The 19221-nt window shown below is 42.1% G+C and overlaps 2 protein-coding genes across 2 annotated transcripts in view; one reads left to right on the top strand and one right to left on the bottom strand.

Annotated features, from left to right (window-relative positions):
* Window positions 1–7467: 7467 nt before the first annotated feature.
* LOC119519713 (lysine-rich arabinogalactan protein 19-like) lies at window positions 7468–13154 on the bottom strand. The gene is made up of 2 exons (XM_037817469.1): window positions 13149–13154; window positions 7468–8115 (listed from the first exon to the last, which is right to left on the bottom strand). Exons 1-2 carry the CDS (start codon window positions 13152–13154, stop codon window positions 7468–7470), a joined length of 654 nt encoding a protein of 217 aa, XP_037673397.1.
* CANX (calnexin) overlaps window positions 7617–19221 on the top strand; it is a 36276-nt gene continuing 24671 nt past the window's right edge. Inside the window, exon 1 of the mRNA XM_037817651.1 lies at window positions 7617–7773. The gene's annotated coding sequence lies outside the window, so the exon portion shown is untranslated. The remainder of the gene's footprint in view (window positions 7774–19221) is intronic.

The raw sequence follows: 19221 nt of genomic DNA, 5'->3' as shown, positions 1-19221 counted from the left end.
TGGTTGCTTCCCATGACATCACTCTCCAGCTGACTTGCATTTTGCTTATCAAGAACTCCAGTAATCTGGATTAAAACCCAACCTGATTTAGTTGGGCCACACCTTAACAGGAGTGTCTTTGTGAAGAGATCTCATTTACAAAGGATCCACACCCACCAGGATGCCGAACAAGACCAAGAACATGTCCAAACTGGGGGACACGATTCAGTCCACATCATGTCAGACTACTCACACATCGAGTTGCTAATGAGGTGTCACTAATGTGGTTTAGTTTACCCGGAAATTATTAGGTTATGCTTTTGAATCAGGTAAAATGGGAGCTACGATATTCCACACCAGTATGGCAGAGTGAGATCTCACTTTGAAAATCCCTTCAGTGCAATAATGGACAAAATGTTTAAGAGGAAACCAAAGGACAGGGTTGGGATCATGTAAAAGATAAAAACTGTCTGTACCTGAAATGCAAGAAAGATGCAAACTGGTTTGCAGCAGCTGAAGCTGTCAGCTTGGTGGGCTCTGCCTCTGGAAGCAGAGAGTAGACACTGGGAGCTTAGTACTGGCAGGATAAGTAGGACCCAGAACACTCCATGCAAAATAGGGAATTGGAGTCAAGCTACTGTTTGGAGTCAGAAGCTGGCATGTCCCCTCCCCTTTACAAAAGGAGACTTCAAAATAAGCTATCATTCTGCTGATTGGGTCTACAGATTTTTTGCAAAAGCTGCACCATTTTACATTCCCACCAGCAATGCATGAGGTTTCCAATTTCTCCACATCCTTGCCAATACCTGTTATTTGCCATTTAAAAATAATAGCCATCTTAATGGGAATGAAGTGGTATCTCATTGTGGTTTTGATTTGCATTTCCCTAATGGCTAATGAAGTTGAGCATCTTTTCATGTGCTTGTTGGCCATTTGTACATCTAATCTGGTGAAATGTCTATTCAAGTCCTTTGCCCATTTTTAAGTTGGGTTGTGTTTCTTTTTGTTGTTGAGTCGTAGAAGTTCTTTATAGATTCTAGATGTTAAACCCATATCAAATAATGTGTTTTCCAAATATTTCCTTCCAATCTGTGGGTTGTATTTCACTTTCTTGATAGTGTCCTTTGGTGCTCAAAAGTTTTCATTTTAACAAAGTCCAATTTGTCCACATTTTCTTTTGTTGCCTGTGCTTTTGATGTCATATCTAAGAATCCATTGTCAAATCCAAGGCCATGCAGATTTGTTTCTATGTTTTCTTGAAGGAATTTTATAGTTTTACCTTTTAAATTTAGGTCTTTGATCCATTTTGAGTTAATGTTTGTATCTTGTGTAAGTTAGAGTTCAACTTCATTCTTTTGCATATGGATATTCAGTTTTCCCAGCATTATCTGTTGAAGAGACTGTTCTTTCACCATTGAGTGGTCTTGGCAACCTTGTTGAAAATCAACTGACCATGGATGCGAGGGTTTAATTTTGGGCTTTCAATTCTATTCTATTGCTAGCACCTCACCGTTTTGATGAATGTAGATTTGTAGAAAGTTTTTTTTTTTTTTTAATTCTGTAAACTTTATTTTCATCATTGTTGTAAGATTAAATCATTGTAAAGTGCCAAATATAGAATCAAAATGATCACTCAAATGGTGTCTGGTATTGGAATTATTTAGAGCAATTCTGAGGTTCTTAATACATATTACCAAAATTACATTTGGAACATTACACCCATCAACAGTTATGAGATTCAAATCCATTTGAAGTGAGTGAGAGAAAAATGGAATTGGAGCATGAGTAGCCAGCATTAAAACATTGGGAGTCCTTGGCTGTTCAAGAATTTATCATCTTAGGACCTACAATGAGATTCGGTACAGACAACTCATGACACAAAAATTTTACTAATCAACTGACCCTTAAGCAAATAGTCCTCACTAAAACATCCCTTAACACTAGCATCTATAAATATCCTTATCAGATTCTCTGATTTCAGGTATGGTTCCAAAAATGTAATGCAAGTTGATTGCAAAGTGAAATGGCAAATCTTATTTATATTATGTGCTAAAGTAGAACTGCTTTTACCAAGAGCAAAACCGTTACCAAACGAGCATCTGACAGATACGGATCAGACAAGTAACAGAGAATCTTCAAGAATGATTTCAGGAGAGGTGTTTCAGAAAATATTCCGAGTATCAGCTAGAAGATCTTGTCCCTTAAGGTAAGATCTCAAGACTTGCTGTGGACCACTGTGGGTCTCAGAGAATTCCTTCCCTGCTTGCTGTGCTTTCACCCTCTTTACTCTCACCCAAGAAGGCACTTCAGAATTCAGGAGTGGGAAGGACATTATCAAATAATTCTAGTTTATATTCAAAGTAATCAACCTAAAACCTTTAAACTTTCAACTATTACTCATATTCAGTCCTTACAATATACTTTATAACAACAGTTGCTTTGTTTTTTTAAATAACAATAGTTTTGAGAGTGCACAAATCACTCAAATATGGGGAGAAAGTATAAGTTGTCTTTATATTTTTATTTATTTTTCTAACGTCTCCTTTTTTTTTCTAATATACATATTAGCACAGGAGTACATGCATATGATTTATACAACTTCATATTGGGGCTGTGCATATGATTTATTTTTCAGTAGGATGCAAAATCAAATATTTGGAAGGCCTGTGGTTGAAGAGGGTTGAACTGGGGCTGGTTCCCAATCTTAGCAAACTGGGAAGTGAATCCTTTCTCTTTTCATTCTACTAAAGACTCATGAAGTAAGAAAGCCACTCTGCTGGACTGTTCTTTAATTTCAGTAGAAATCAAGTACTGGCACTTGTTTCTGGCTCCATTTCATACCTGCAAGTTAGGCCCTTATGGTCTGGCTTCCAAGCATCTTGCTCACCTACGAAGGCAATATAAAGGTGACTATTCTACTTGGTATAACATTATATCCTTTAGTAAACTGAGGTTATCCAACCAGTGAGAACTGATTAAATTGTTCTCTCTCAGCCCTAGGGAGCAATTAAACACTAGCTAAACAGTTAGCTTAGAAGTTTGTAAAGAGTTAAAACAGATAAGTGAAATTAGTAGTTAAGATTTTTATCAAGTTTAAATTAAAAAACTCCAACAATGATTACAATTGGTTTTTGTTTAAAGTAATACATTTGTGGCCCAAAAAGTTCTTAAATTGTACATTTTAGGTTTTACCAACTTCATAAAAATGCTTTGGGGAGAGCTGCACCCACATTTCAATTACGTGATTATTTCTCTGCCCATTCTTCTCTCTCTTTTCTTTCCTAAATAACTTCTTTCAGGTATGCTTCAAGATAGAATTTATCCTCCTCATATTTTGTCCACTGCTCTTTAGGCAAGATCTGCTGTCTCACGCTCAGGTCCAGTGCTCTCTTAATGCGGTATTACATTCGCCTGTACAGAATAACCCAGTCTCGTTCCCTATTCTACGTTCCATGTAATTAGGTTGTTTAAATAAACTGACCAGACAGGTTAGATTAGTGTGCTACAGAGAATTTAAGTTTTGGACAAAATAAACATCTCTTCTGGTTAGCTCTGGGATTTTACCACTTATGGAAAGTCTATTTAAAGAGAGAGGTAAAATAAAGACAATACCTGAGTGTTGGTGACAATGTGGAGAATCTGGAGCCCTCCTGTGTGGAAATGTGAAAGAGAGCAGCCACTTTAGAAAACAATTTGCCAGGTTCTTAAAACGTTAAACATCAACTTACCCTGTGAGTCAGCAACTCGGCTTCTGAGCTACCTGAGGGAGACGGAAACCTCCACCTGAAGACTTGTCTACAAACGTTCACAGCAGCATTATCTACAACAGCCGAGACGGGAAGCCGCCCAAATGCCCATCAGCCATCAGTGCCTTCGCAAAATGTGGCTTATACATAGGTGGGAATATTAAAAGGAACAGATTATTAATCTGTGCTACAACATGGATAAACCACAAGAACATCAGGCTAAGTGAAACAAGGCAGATATGAGACTACATGTTTTATGCCTCCATTTATATGAAATTCCTAGAAGAGGAAATCTGTAGAGGCAGAAGGCAGTGCAGGGGTTGCTGACTGCAAACATACCCAAGGGAACTTTGGGGAGATATTCCAAGACTAGATGTGGTGATGGGTACACAACTCTATACATTTACTAAAAAAATCATTGAATTAACACACTTACAATGGGTGAACTTTATCGTATGTAAATTATACACCAATAAAGTGTAAAAAAAACCAAACAACAAACTCCATGATGGTAGAATAAAAGACATTTAATTGTGCAAGATTTTTAAAAACAATGTACTTCACACAGTATTTCTTAGGAAGCAACAGGAGGATCCATCTCCCAGTTGAGGAAGTAAACTAAGATAGAGGGTGACGTCAGCTTATTAGGGGAAAATTAAAGCAGAAGTCCACATAAAGAGTTGTAGATGAATGTCCATAGCAATTTTATATAATATCCCCAAACTGGAAAACAAGCCAGGTGTCCATCACCTGGTGAAAGGGTAATCAAACTGTGATGCATCCTAGAATAGATTAGCGAGTATTAAAAAGAACACACTACTGATAAGTGCCACAACATGGGTGCTACATACTACATGCTGTTATGAGTCCAGGAGTATGAAATCCTAGAAAAGACAAATCTTATAGTGTCAGAAAGCAGATCAGTTTTTGCATGAGGCCAGTGGTAGGGACTGGCTGGGAATGGGTAAAAGGGAAACTTTTGGGGTCATATGAAAAAGACAAACCCTGTAATAGAAAAGTGGACAAATGACATCAATAAACAAGTCACAAAGGAAGAAACAGAAATGATTAATGAACATGAGAAATGATTAACCTCACTGTAATAGAGAAACTTCAATTAAAATAATTTCATACTGTTCTTTGCCTATCAATTTCACAGTGCCGGATTAGTGTGGGTACAAGGAAGTGACTGTTACTGACCTAACCACATACAAAGGGCCTGTTGGAATGTGGGGTGCTCCCTCTTGCCGTGTGCCCCTCATTCTCCTTCAAGCAAAGGAAAGTGTGAATGAGCAAGGATGAGGTGGCTTTTCTTCTGGGACTTTGTGGGTATGGTGGAGGGGGCAACTTTAGCTATAAGAGGAAGCTGGAAATGAAGGATAAATTGATCAATATCTTCAGTACAATTTTGTTTACAGTGGCTTTAAAGCATATATATTTTTTTGAGAAGTTAGGCACAAAAGCAGAAATCTATTTGATACTTTATTGGAAAAATAATATATGCATCTGTTATTAACAAAAGTCTCCTTCCTTCTTCCAGAGTGTCAAGCCCTCTCTTAGCAGTTTCTTGTACAGTTTTCCAGGGAGCCTGTTTGTCCAAGCTTCTGTTTTTAAGAATATACCTCTCTTTGTGACACAGAAAGAAGCATATTTCACTCAGTGCTTTTTCACTTAAAACTAAACTTGGTGATTATTCCACATTATGAGCACATATATGTCCTCACCTCAGGCTTTTCATACTTTATTTAACCAGTTCTCTAGAATCGGTCAGGTTTTTTCCAAGATTTTGGTCCCAAAACAGTGATGCAATGTGTATCATTTGTATCTTCATACCCTCAAGTATGGTCCGTGGATATATTCCATACATACATGTGGATATATTCTCAGGCGTGCAATTGCTGGGTCAAAGAATATGTGTATTTTTAAATTCATATAAAGAATTTATTTTGAAAAACAATGTACAGGTTATACAATAACATCAGAAAATATTCAGCCCCATCTGCCACACCTCCTACATCTAAAAATGATACGATTATTTTAATGAGGTATTCTAATGCCTCAATGTACCTTTGAATTGGCAAGAAAATTCTCCTTCTTCAAGTTTTTATCCTTAGTCTTCTACATTGAAGAACATCTTACTTTGGTGGAAAAACCCGTACCCCTAGACCTGCTCCGTCTCAGGTACAAAGTCACATTCCCAGGCTTGGGCCTAGCTTGATCACTTCTTTCTTCTGGGGTTTGAGCACCTCACCTCCAGTCACCCAGGCCCCAAATCTCTCCGTGTTAGCTTTGGTTTCTCTCTTTCCTTGGCCTCCTGAGTCCAAGGCGCCATTCATCAGCATCAATCTTTAATGCTTTGTTTCTATATAGGAAGCCATTTCTGAATCCTGCCCCTTATCAACTGCAAGAAGTAATTTCCGCACTGTCCTCATAGCCACTCGTCTCCCTCTCTTCAGCCCCCCTGGAATAATATTAAAATAAGCCTTCCCCAAGCACCTTAATCATGACCCAAATTTAAAATCCGGAATATCTCCTTCAATTCCTTGACTAGGCCAGTCCCGCCTCAACTCTCGAGCTGACTTACCATCACCACTTCAATGAACATCCTTCCCCAGCCTTAACTATTGTACACAGCGTCCCCAAACACCCTTTGCTTGGTTTCTTGCCTTTGCACATGTTGTTCCCTCATCCCAAGAAACCTTCCTCCCCCTCTCTATTTCTAGAAAACCTGCACGTCCTACAGGTCCAGCTCACATCCTACCACTCTCCCTGGCCGCCTAGGTGAAAACAGCTCTTCCCAAATCGGAACCGCATTCAATTCAACACAGGCGCTCCATCTTCAGCCCTCAATCTTTGCTGCAGGGGTGACTGCCCGCACACGTCGAAGCTCACTGTTTGGAATACTGGCATCGGAAAGCTATTTCACCTTGCACACCCAGGTAAATAGGAAGTAAAAGGCAAAGCTCTCTCGTGCAAATCTGGAGGTTCAGAGGTGGAGAAGCACCAAACCCTGAACCCAGGCGAACACTTCAGTGAACCCTCGGATGCCCTTCCAGGAGGGCATCACACTGGCTTCTAGGTCACACCCACTGGTTCCGGATTTTTCCGCGCTAGGATTCAGCCCTTGGGGAAGAAGGGAATGGGAGGCAGAGGCCAGGACCTGTACAGTTCTAGAAAAGCCCTAGGCCTCTTCCATTTTCTGAGCTTCTCGGCGCAGTAGACTGCAGATGCGCTAACGGCGGCTACGCACACCGCGAGGTGTGTCTGCACGTTTGCAGCGCTCCGTCCCTCTCTCAAGCCTGTCCTCAGCGTGACGTCCAACCCTCCTTGCAGGAAAGGACCCAAACCGGAGGTTCACATTACTCTAAACTGCATTTTACTTTGGGCAACGGGCGGCCGCGGGTTCCGGGACCCGGAGCGATGACTCGGCAGGACCCGGGCCTGGTCGGAGAGGGCCGAGGCCGCGGGGTCGGGTTCCCCCGCCGGACGGACCCCCGAGCCCCTGTGCGGGCGCCCATTTCCCCTCGGCAAACAGCACACGCGGTCCTTCGCGACGCGGGAGCCCCGAGGGTCGCTTTCAAAACCCACCCCCGAGGCACCATGGCAACCAGGCCTGGCCGCGCCGACCCCGCCCCATGACGCGCGCGCCCGCCGTCCCCGATCCCGCCCCCCACTCTCGCCCAACCAGGAGGCAGTTCCTGCCTCCCTTCAAGCCAATCGCCGCCCTCCACGAAGAATAGCCCTAGGGGGCGTCTGGGAAGGAGCCCAGAGCGACGGCCACGCTGGCCAACCGGATCCCGGTTCTCGTGCATGGGGGCGGGACTTGGCGCCCGCCGCGGCCAGTCCGGAGCGAGGGGCGGGCGCGGGGCCGGGCGTCCTGCGGCGGCGTCGCTCGCGCAGCGGCGGCAGCGGACGTCCAGGCCTCTTGGTTCCGAGGCACGTGACGGTCGGGCCGCCTCCGCCGCGGTCTCCACTGCAGCGCGGGGCCGGGCGAGCGTGCGGGCGGGACGAGGCGCGGGTGCCGCCGTCGGTCCCTGGGAGGCTCGAGGTGAGGCGGGGTGGGGGCCTGTGAGGAGGCCGGGGCCGGGCCGGGCGCCCGCGTCGGCCATGAGGGGCGAGCCCCGAACGCGGGCCGCCTCAGGTGCGGGGCCGGGCCCGGGCCGCGCCGCCGGGTCGGGAGGCGTGGCAGGCGCCCGGGGGCGCTCCCTCGGGCCCGCGGCTTCGCTTCCGGGGCTTTCCCGGGCCTCTTCCCGGTAACAGCCGCGAGGTGGGTCGGAGCGATCGGGGTGAGATCCGCAGTGGGGTCGGGCCTAGTCGGTGGCCCGCGGAGTGGGGAAGGGATATATGGGGCCGAGAGAGAACGTGTGGGATCGGCGCTGCGCTCCGGAACCTTTGAAAACGCAGACTCCGAAGTGAGGAGTCGGGAGAATGTACTAGAACGCGCCGGGTGTGGAAACTTTGGTCTGCACGCTGGTGGCCCCTCGCTGGGGCGGGGAGGGATCGGTCGGAAATTCACGGGACGGGCAAAGGGAAGTAAAAGGGAAAGCGCACGGAGGGGAGGGAACCGGCTGGGCCAAGGTCGTGCGGCCGGTCAGCCCGGGAGGAGAATCGAGGGCGAGGCGGTGTGCGGGTCGTGGTGGGGGTGAAGGTCCTGGTTCACATCCTCCTTGGGCCGTTCGCTGGCTCGGCGAACTTGGGCAATTTCCTTAACCTTTGTGCTCCAGTTCTTGCCAAAGAGTAGGTATAGTAACACCCGATGGCGCTGGGAGGGTTATATTAGGGTGTCTATAAAATAGGACGGGGAAGCCTGGGACAGACTGAATGCTGTTACAAAATAGAAATGGGGAGTGCTCAATAAATAAAATAGGACAGGGAAGCCTGGTACGGAGTGAATGCTCAGTTATAAAATAGAATAGGGAACGCTCGATAGATAACTACTGCGGTGAATTACTGTGATCTCGATGTTGCTTCCTTGCACTGACGTCCTAGTCTTGCGTTTGGCGGAGTGCTGTTTCCCAGGATGGCCTGGGGGAAAAAACTGGAGCTTGTGCTTTTAACTGCTGGACCAGGCACCAGCAAATGCTGGCTGGGGGGAGTTAAGCTGAGCTGAACATTGAAGAGCTTGGGAGGACAAAGGTGAACGCGAGTTGGGTCTCTTGAGCTCTTATTTTAAGAAGCTTGCTTAGCTTTTTAGTAAGTAGGTTTTTTTGTTTGTTTTAAGAGGAAGCAGTGTAAACTTTAAAATCACCCCCACCCAGGGGCTGGTCTTCAGAGTCTGATCCTCTCCCCCTCAAGATCTGAATGTACCAACACCTATTGACCAAGTGTATTGATTCAGAGATTCATCTTCCTCAGGTACTGTGGGATGAAAATTGCTTAAAATCATCCCTGAACAAGAGGTATTTACATTAAAATCAAGGTTAAGAATACATTCTCTCTGTGTCAGAATTACTTAATGCCTTACTGGAATTGCTGGCCTATCAAAAAATAAAATGAAATAACCAGCATAAAGGAATGGAAAGTAACAGTGGTTGAGGGTCCTGAATAGAATCAACTCCATGTTTTATCTTTGATATTATTAGACCTAGAGCAGAGGTAAAGAACTGTGTGGGAGTTCAGAAAACAAGCCAGATAACTGGATTGTGAGGCTGCTGGAGAGAAGTAAGTATTGGGGTACATGTCGTATAATAAACCGATTTTCTAACCTCTCTGAAAACAGGTGTCAGCGTCCCGCCCCCCTTCCATCCTCCCCCCACTATCTTAACTGGGCAGTTGAGCTGTCACCTTATCTTCCAAGGACCACACTGGGGGGGGGGGCGGGGTAAACGTTTTGGCAGAAGTCCTTGCTGCAGCTTTGGCAATCCCATTGTTTCTTCCTTTCAGTTAGAGTTCCCTTGGCCCTGCAAGATACATTAAGGGGATGAAATGACAGTTGGTAATTCATAAATTCAGGCTCAAGAGATGAAGTCCAAGCCCGGCCACAATAACTAGCTTATGTCCCGCCCTGGTTTACACGTCTCTAAAATGGGAGTGAGATGTCTGCTCAGATACCTTACCTTTGTCGATCCCAGTAGACTCCTAAAAATGGCAAACATGAAACTACTTTGGAAAGTGTAAAGAATTGGGCAAATAGATTGGGCAGCTCCTAATAACCCCAGAAAACAATCAAAGTGTCAAAGCATCGTTGTAGCCTAGCTAGTTTACTGTAGATCTTTGTCAGAAAAATACTGGTTAAATGCCTTGTTGACTGCAGCAGGTGTACACTTTTAAATTGAGGTTAACTTTGAGCTGTGAACATGGATTTGTGGAATTTTATTTTTTAAAGAAGAATCTTCAGCAGTATGTTTTGAGTATTTACATCTTAAACCTACTTATTTGAAAGGAAAAAAGAAAGTGCTGTGAAAAAATCAATTCTAATATTCCTATCAGTGAAAAAAATCCAAAAAGGTAAACAAAACAGTGTGGAAGATCTGTTTTAAAATGGAGGAGCATTTACAATAAAGACCACTTTGTATTTTATCTACCCTTTTATTTCCTTTAAATTTTTTAGATGCGCATGATGGTAAAATCATAAGGTACAGTAGGAAGCAGTAGTATAGTCCATCTGTGACTGGAGGCTTTTTAAGTGGTTCCTTTCCAAACTGTGACTTACCATTTCTTATTTGCCTTAAAACTCAGGGTTTCATACCTTTAAAATTTCACAAATAAAAGGCGTTGTTAGGCAGTATCTGGTCATAGTTAAAATCCCAGCTAACATTGAGTACGCACTGCAGGCTGGCACTGTCATAAGCACATCACATGCATTTGTCTGTGCAGCAGTCTTACAAGGCAGATATTGTTATTCTCATTTTCAGGATGAAGCAACTCGGGCCCAGAGGTCAGTAATTCACCTAAGCTCACACAAGTTATTAGGTGCCTGAGCAGAACTTGTGAGTCCCGGCTTGTAAACCCTCACTGCTGTATGCTCTTGGACAGATTATGCAACGTCTCTTAGCCTTAGTGTTCTCGTGTGTAATGGGGACGATAGCGCTGCCCAAGCGTGGTTCTGAGGATGCAGGTAGAGCCCCACAGGTGTCTAAAGTCTGCAAGACTTGACATTTTGAAAGGATGTAAAATAGAGGCATGGGTTGCTTATGTGAAGGAAAGGCTGCCTATTTTTAAAATCACTTTTTTTTAGACTGGATCGTTTTCTTCTGTTACTCTTTCTAACCTATTGTAGGTTCAAGGAGGTGAATATGAAAATGTCACAGGAACAAACTACTCAATATCCTAACTTTTAAGAGTCCAAGTCTCCCCCGAAAGGCTCAGGACCAGATGGCTTCACTTTTGAATTCTGCCGATAGAGAATAATTAGCACCAATCCTTCACACGTTCTTCCAAAAAAACAGGAGAGGGAACACTTCCCAGCCCATTCTGTTAGGTCAGGATTACCCTGATACCAAAACCAGGCAAAGATGTCACAAGAAAAAGAAACTGCCGACCAGTAGACCCAAAAATCAGCAAAACACCAGCAAACTGAATCCAGCAATATAGAAAGCTTATACACCATGACCAAGTGGGGTTTATTGCAGAATGCAAGGTTGGTTCAACACGAAAATCAGTGTAATATACCACTTTAGTAAAGGGACAAATATGACACGATCATCTCAATAGATGGAAAAAATTATTTGACAAAATTCAATACTTTCATGTCAAAAACACTCAGCAAACAAGGAATAGAAGGGAACTTCCTCAGCCTGATTAAAACACAAAGAAATAATCGCTTGGGGGGAAAATCAGACTCAGTTGAAAAGACAACTATAAAAATTTAAATTTAATAAACCTGAAAATAATTTGAGCCTCCGTTTGTTGTAAACAGATCTTTTTCTGAATGGACCCTTATCAATGATAAAAGTTTCTCTTTGAGAACTGAAATTTATTTCTTTAATTGTCTGCCCATTCCTGAAGTTTTTTAGATTTGCTGAAATTCGATGCAGTATCTGTCTCCTGTTAAAACCAGTATATTTTATGTTTGGTTGAAATCTCATGTATATTATTAAATGTGTATAGTAATATAGATTATACTTTTGTTTTTTAGATTGTGTGCTGAAAACAACTGTAATTAACCTTAAATAAAATTTATGAGAATTTGTAAAGAGAAATAATTGAGCAGAAGAGTAAGAAAGAAATCACAGATAATCATAGAAGTTTCCATGTCAGAATCCTAAAATTGAATATATACTGTTGCAAGGAAAAGTTGAAGAAATCAAATAGTGTAATTGGGGGAAAATGAGTTTTTCTTGGTATGTGAAATCATGCCACTTTGTTGAAATATGTTGCAGGAGTAGGCAGGCATGTATACCCTGTGGTCCAGTATGAGAATTTAAAACGTACTCAATTTGATTGTGTTTCAAAAAACCCAAAATATTGTAATGTACCTATGAAGTACTGGACGTGTATTTTTCACAGCAAACTTTTGAGCCAGTAGCACCCACATACGGAAATGAAGACTCCTGAAAGTTACTTCCTGACTTCCAGGACCCTAGACTCCCGTCAGGTCATTCTGCTGCATCCGCCATGTTGCCATGTGCTTAAGGAATTAATTTTTCAGAAGCATCGGTTTTTAAATTTGAAACTTGTCTCTTGAATTCAAGACAGCTTCAATCTTCCAAAAGTTGAGAGTGAACTGAAATATTAAATGTGAGTGAGGTAGGTGCTCTTAAAGATCCCTTCTGATCCTGAGATGTTGAGGGTAAGGCTTTTTGCCCTGTCTTTGGGAAATTGGGAAGGCAACCAGTAATCATTTGCGTATAATATGAATGTGCTTGCTTTGTGGCTCTTGTTTTCTTGGCATTGTATACATTTGTCCATGTGTATCTGTGGCCCCAGAGTGTAGAGATTCTCTGACCTGGTCCAAATAGATAATTATGTTTGATTATTAGAAACAAAACCCTTAACTGGAAGAAGGTAGAAGAACTTTACTTCATTAAGTTCAAATTTCTGATCAGCTCTTGTTTCTGACACTTTTGAGAATTTTGTGCTTTAGAGGACAAGAACAATTTAAAGCTGGTTTCTAGACTATTTTGATCAAATCTAAACAAACATCTTCACTGGTCCAGTTTTACATTTCTTTAAACTTTTTATTTTAGAATAATTAGATTCACAGGAAGTTGCAAAAATAGTACAGGGAGGGAGGTCCCTTGTACCCTTCCCCTGGCTTCCTCCAATGGTAATATCTTACATAACTATACTACAATATCAAAATCAGGAAATTGATATTTTTTGTTTTGTTTGTTTTTTTTGTAACAGCTTTATTGAGATATAATTCACATAACACATTTCACCCATTTAAAGTACAATTCAGTGTGGATTTTTAAAAGAAATTTGCCAGTTTTAAGTGTACAGTTCAGTGGCATTCCATTTATAGTGTTGTGCAACCGTTACCACCATCCGTTATCAAAACTTTTTCATCACCTCAATAGATTTTGCATGCACTTGTGTGTGTGTGTGTATGTATGTGTACAGTGCTTTGCAGTTTTATGTCAGCAGTTCACTTTTGAAATTTTTACTTTTTTTGGCATTGTTTTTTATAGAAGGAAAATACAGAATAGGGCTAGCAAACCTGTGTGCATTTTTGCAAGTTAGGTAAAAAGTAGATTGTAATACTCTGAGTTTACTTGTATTTACCAAGAAAACCAAAAAAGCATGATTTGTAGAACTAATACTACATTATATTCATAAAGTCCAAAAATATGGGCAGCAACTCAGAAAGTCATCAGGTCACATTCAATTTATATATAAAAAAATTCATGTTTTTAGACTTTATAGACATCTTAAGTAGGTTGACTTTTTTTAATGTTTGATACCCAGTTGTTCCTTTTGGAATGAAATGTTCTCAGCATGCGCTCATTTGGTGTTTGCCATGTGCCAAGCCCCACACTTGCTCCTTCAACATTTTGTAACCCAGAATTCCTGCAGTTGAAGCTTCCGCTTGCTAGAAAACAGTGTGGGACTTTAATCAAAGGCTCACTTGGGAGATTTACTGATGAGTATTTGAAGACTGTGCAGTCTGTCTGTCTAGAACCTAGATATTCTAGGTTTATCTCCAGATCAAGTTCTGGATCATCAGCAAGTGGACCCTGTAGTGTCGGTCTCCCCAGTGTTGGTTTTATTGACTCTTCTTTGCTTATGTTAAGGGATAGCGTGAGACAGAGCCAAACACTGCTCCCCTTTGGCATGTAACTGAGACCAGTTTTTTTTTTTTTTTTTTTTTTTAAATTCAGTTTTATTGAAATGCATTCACACACCATACAATCATCCATGGTATACAATCCACTGTCCACAGTATGATAATATAGTTATGCGTTCATCACCACAATCTATTTCTGAACATTTTCCTTACATCAGAAAGAACCAGAACAAGAATAAAAAATAAAAGTGAAAAAAGAACACCCAAATCATCCCCCCATCCCACCCCATTTGTCCTTTAGTTTTTATCCCCATTCCTCCACTCATCCATACACTAGATAAAGGGGGTGTGATCCACAAGGTCTTCACAATCACACAGTCACCCCTTGTATCTACATTATTATATAATTGTCTTCAGGAGCCCAGACTGCTGGGTTGGAGTTTGGTAGTTTCAGGTATTTACTTCTAGCTATTCCAATACATTAAAGCCTAAGAGGTGTTATCTATATAGTGCATAAGAATGTCCACCAGAGTGACCTCTCGACTCCATTTGGAATCTCTCAGCCACTGAAACTATTTCGTCTCATTTTGCATCCCCCTTTTGGTCAAGAAGATACTCTCAGTCCCACGATGCCGGGTACACATTCATCCCCCGGAGTCATACTCTGCGTTGCCAGGGAGATTTACACCCCTGGGAGTCGGGTCCCACGTAGGGGGAGAGGGCAGTGAGTTCACCTGTCGAGATGGCTCAGTTAGAGAGAGAGAGAGAGAGAGAGAGGGGCCACATCTGAGCAACAAAGAGGCACCCAGGGGGAGACTCTTAGGCACAATTATATGCAAGTTTAGCCTCTCCTTTGTGGTCATGAGCTTCATAAGGGCAAGTCCCATGATTGAGGGCTCAGCACATCAAACCGCTAGACTGAGACCAGTTTTGAAGAAACTTGTCCATTCCAGAAGACTCATCGATGTTAAGATTTCATGTTTGTGGTTTTCTTTTTTAATTGCCGGCTCTCCGAAGGCCCAGGCCGAGGCAGATGTTTTAAGTGGGCGCACCGTGAGACAGCTGTTAGGACAGAGTGGTCTGGTTAGGGTCACGTGGCCGGCCACCTGCCGGTGCTGCCCGGGCCACGGAGTTCACGGTGACAGCAGTCTGGGAATGATGAAGATACCCGTTTGAGAGAAAATGGCCCCTAAAAGAAAACCAGAGAATGAAGTGCTCCGAGCAAGCGATGGCTTCAAGCAGGAAATTAAAGGTGTGGGGGAGGTTGTGCTGTCGTGGCATCCAGGAGTTTGGGCCGGCTCGTCCTGAAGGAGCAGGTGCACCGTAGTGCGCACAACCTGTGCAGCAGAGAGTATGGAGAGGTGGTTAATGTTCCTTTGTTAGAGCAAATTGTTATTTGGCTTACAGGTAATTTCTGTATCCATTTTTCTTCCTGACCAGGCCAGACTAGGGACCACTTGTTCTGTGGCTTTGGTGGTGGTGGGAGTGGTGGGTTGTTTGTTTTTTAAAAGCATTATCGCTTTGTTCTTGAGCTGATTGTTATATGTTTTCTATTGACAATCTTAGAAACTGGGTGACAGCAAAGTGTGCTGTCTCAGGATTCTGAGAATGTAAAGACAAATGAAGACTCACCCTTAAAAAGGGAAAAACTTATGAAATCCCCTTAGACATGAAAGTATGAGAAAAGTCATGCCTTTTAGAAACAAAGCAGTATAGAGTTAAAGTAGGGTGCTGTTATTGGCAGTCCAGAATCTTGGTTTTGGGTCCTGTTCTGCCAAAAGGTGTGTGATTTTTGGCAAGTCAATCTTTATTCCTGTTGTTTCCTCAGAAAGGGAGTTAGATGAGATTTCTGTGGGGTATTTCAGCCTCAGGGTATTTTGGAGAGGGTAGAGGACCAGCTGAGGCATAATAGTGCAACATGCCTTTTTTTTTTTGGTTTGGTTTGGTTTTGTTTTAAATAAACTTTGCTTTTTAGAACAGTTTTAGATTTACAGAAAGTTTGCAGTGATATCCCAGAGAGTCCCAGATGCGCACACCTCGTTCCTCTATGAAAGGCTTCCATTAGTATGGTATATTCATTATGGTTAATGAGCCAGTATTAACTAACATCTATACTTAATTCACATTTCCCTAGTTTTTACCTGCTGTTCTTTTTCCATTTTGGGATACCACAGGACCTTAGACTCTTGTTTGCTGTGACTGTTTTCCAGGCTTTGCTTGTTTTTGATGAGCCTGCCCTTTTTGAGAAGTACTGACCATGTCTTTTTTAGAATGTGCCTCAGCTGGGATTTGTCTGATGGTTTTCTCACGTTGAGGCTGGGGATATGGGTTTCAGGGAGGAGGACCACATAGTTCACGTGCCATTCTCATCACATCAGGGGTACGTGCTGTCACCGGGACACATTGTTAATGTTGACTTTGATCACCCAGCTGAAGTAGTTTGCCAGGTTTCTCCACTGTAAAGTTGCTCTATTTTTTTTTCTCCATTTCTTCCAGTTAATGAAGCAGAGACTTAAGACCAGCTTAAAAAATACATTATCTAGAATTGTTTGCAATTATGGGTAGGTCTCTAACAAAACTTCAAATATTTAAGTTTGCTTAATAGTGGCTCTTGCAAGTTGGCATTATCTTGGGAGTACTGGGAAACGATAGGGGTTCAAACAGTGTTCACAGAGCTAGCAGGGCATAAAGTGCCCAGGGGTAGAGCTGTAAGAATTGTCATGGTTTGGCCATCTAGAGTCCCCACAGTTGGAACAATCTTCTGTGTAGTTTGAACCTAACAGGTGAGTGCCCATACACTTCCCTGAAAAGCCAGGTTCTTGACTCGGAATCTAGGCGAAAGGCTGGTGGGAGTGAAGTGCATGCCCTGAAGTTTTCTGGAGACTTCCAGTACTGTTCTTGACAGGACAGGCAGTCTTCTGCCACCTGGAAAGCTTTTTTTCTTTTCCCTGGGGTCATTCTGCCTCGCCCACCTGGAGGCCTTCCTTCTCCCAGGTTCCTTAGTTCCCCAGCCTGGAGTGTCCTTTCTGCAGCTAAACCCTCCTCACCATGAATCCCTCTGTTCTGGATCACTCCCTGTAGTGCTCTTTGCTGGCCAGTCCTCCTGGTTTCTGTCACCCCTCCTCAGTGCTTAGTAACATTTTGTACGGCGTAGTAGAAATATGGGGTTTGGATTCTTTGAACTTGCGCTTGTTGGTTGTGATCGTGAGAAGGTTATTTAAAATGATTTCATTGAGTCTTAGTTCCAGGTGTGTTACAGGAGGCTTAGATGAAACTGTGGTGCAAACATGCTTTATAAACTGGCACATAGAGCCTGGCTGGCTTGTTCATAACCCTCCAGTCAGTGGTTCTTGCGCCTCACCTGGGAACTTGCTGGAAATGTGAATTCCTGTGCCCTACTGAATCGGAAACTCTGGGGCTGAGCGCAGCAGTGTGCTTTATTAACAAGCCCTTCTGGCGATTCTGCTGCACGCTCAAGTTTGAGAAGCTCTGCCCTACTTCATCACTCTTGAAAACCTAAAGACAGGATATCAACTAGTTAAAATTATTCAGGAAAAAAACCAAGTTGTTAGCTTGCTAGGCCTTTCCTTGAGTAACAGAGTTCTGACATCAATACCTAGTCCTTGCTAATCCCGTGGTTTTGTGTTTACTCAGTACTGGTCTTAACTGCATTTTGTTTTACTTTTAAAAGTTGTAACCATTGTAATCATGATATTTTAGCTATGTTTCTCGGGCTAATTTGAGTATAATTATAGCCTGTCCCTGGGAATCCAGTCATGTGTATAGCATTCTTTCTATGAGAAAGATAACTCAGAGTTGTATAATGTTGATTTAGATAGAAGTGTTGAGCCAGCCTGTTTAGTTTTAGAGACTCTCCTATTGTCATTGAAATTCAAACAGAGCAGTGTTGCTGAGCCATGTGTATTATTTTGATGGTAGAAAATAGAGGCCTTTCCAGTGAATAAATGAAAATTTTGATTAAGTATATTAGAAACCAGAGCGCGATGTTGACATTGAGACTTGCTTCTAAAAACTAATATACCAGTCCTAGGAAAGGTTACAAATGATTTTATTTTGCACTTCTGTTGTTTTCAGCACTGCTGTTTTCGTGAGCATTTAGGCATCCAGTGAACTTTACCTTTCATTTTGTGAACACAGTCCCAGGATGCCTAAATAAGAAAAATACCACAGAACCTAATTCATGAAAGTCTAGTTCTTTGTGTTTGAGTTACTCGCTTTAAAGGATTACAGAATTTATAAGGAATTTGGCATTACATTCAACAGCAGAATAAGTTGAAGTAAATTTTTTCTAGAAACTTAATCGGTCAAAATGGCAGCCACAGTTGTGAGTTGAGGCCGTGGAAGTTTATGAAGGAGTCACTTCACTTTCTTTCTGTCTTTCTTAACTGGTTTTTGGACTTTATCCAAAAGCTAAAGGTCTCCATTGCAAACCAGAGACCAAAAATTTAAGCTCAGCTTTCTTAAGATTTTATGTATCGAGGATGGTATAAAGGCACAGAAGCTGAAGACCTAAGTTCATATTTTTGAGCTTGTTTGTTAAGAGACTTTAGGCAATGCATTTCGCCTTTTCGAACGATAACCTGTTTATAAAAAGAGAGATACTGGCATCATTTTTATAAATTACCAGCATCATAGGACTGTTAGGAGGGTCTGTTGAGAAATTATATTAAAATTCATTGTAAATGGGAAAGAAGCCAAGAGTAAGGTTTACTAGTCATACTTTCCCTCCTCTCCCTAGTTTTCCTTCCTACCTGTGGCAGCAGAAACTATCAAGAGCTTTCTAGAAATATCAACTTTGTGGCAAACCGTGGCTTCTTGGACAGACCATGAACTAAGAATAATTATTTTTACATTTTTAAAGGATTGTAAGAAAGAAAGAATAATAGGCGACAGAGAACATCTGTAGACCATGAAATCTAAAATATTTAGTATCTTCCTCTTTACAGAAAAAGCTTGCGGACTTCAAATGTTCTCTCAGACTTGTTTTAGTGACACGTTTTGATAAAGTGTTTTAAGATAGCAGGTTGGTGAAGTATTTGTTGAAATGCATGTGTTAGACAGGGATTTCCCTATTGAATACTTTTGCATGGTATGGTTGGATTAGCCTTTTAGTAGAAACTTCATAAAAACTCATAAAAAAGAATATGAAGTTTTCAAACTTCATATTCTTTTTTAGAATGTCTTTATCACTTGATTATTACCTAAAACCTTGAGATTCTTTAGCTTATTTCAGCAGAGAAAGGAATCATCACCTGGGGAGAAAGCAAATGAGAGAGAAAAAGTGGTTTGTGGCAATCAGGGAGAAAG

Source organism: Choloepus didactylus, chromosome 24, assembly GCF_015220235.1.
Source record: "Choloepus didactylus isolate mChoDid1 chromosome 24, mChoDid1.pri, whole genome shotgun sequence".
Lineage (NCBI taxonomy): Eukaryota > Metazoa > Chordata > Mammalia > Pilosa > Megalonychidae > Choloepus > Choloepus didactylus.
Note: the sequence above shows the minus strand (reverse complement) of the source record. Positions and strands in the feature narration are given on the sequence as shown.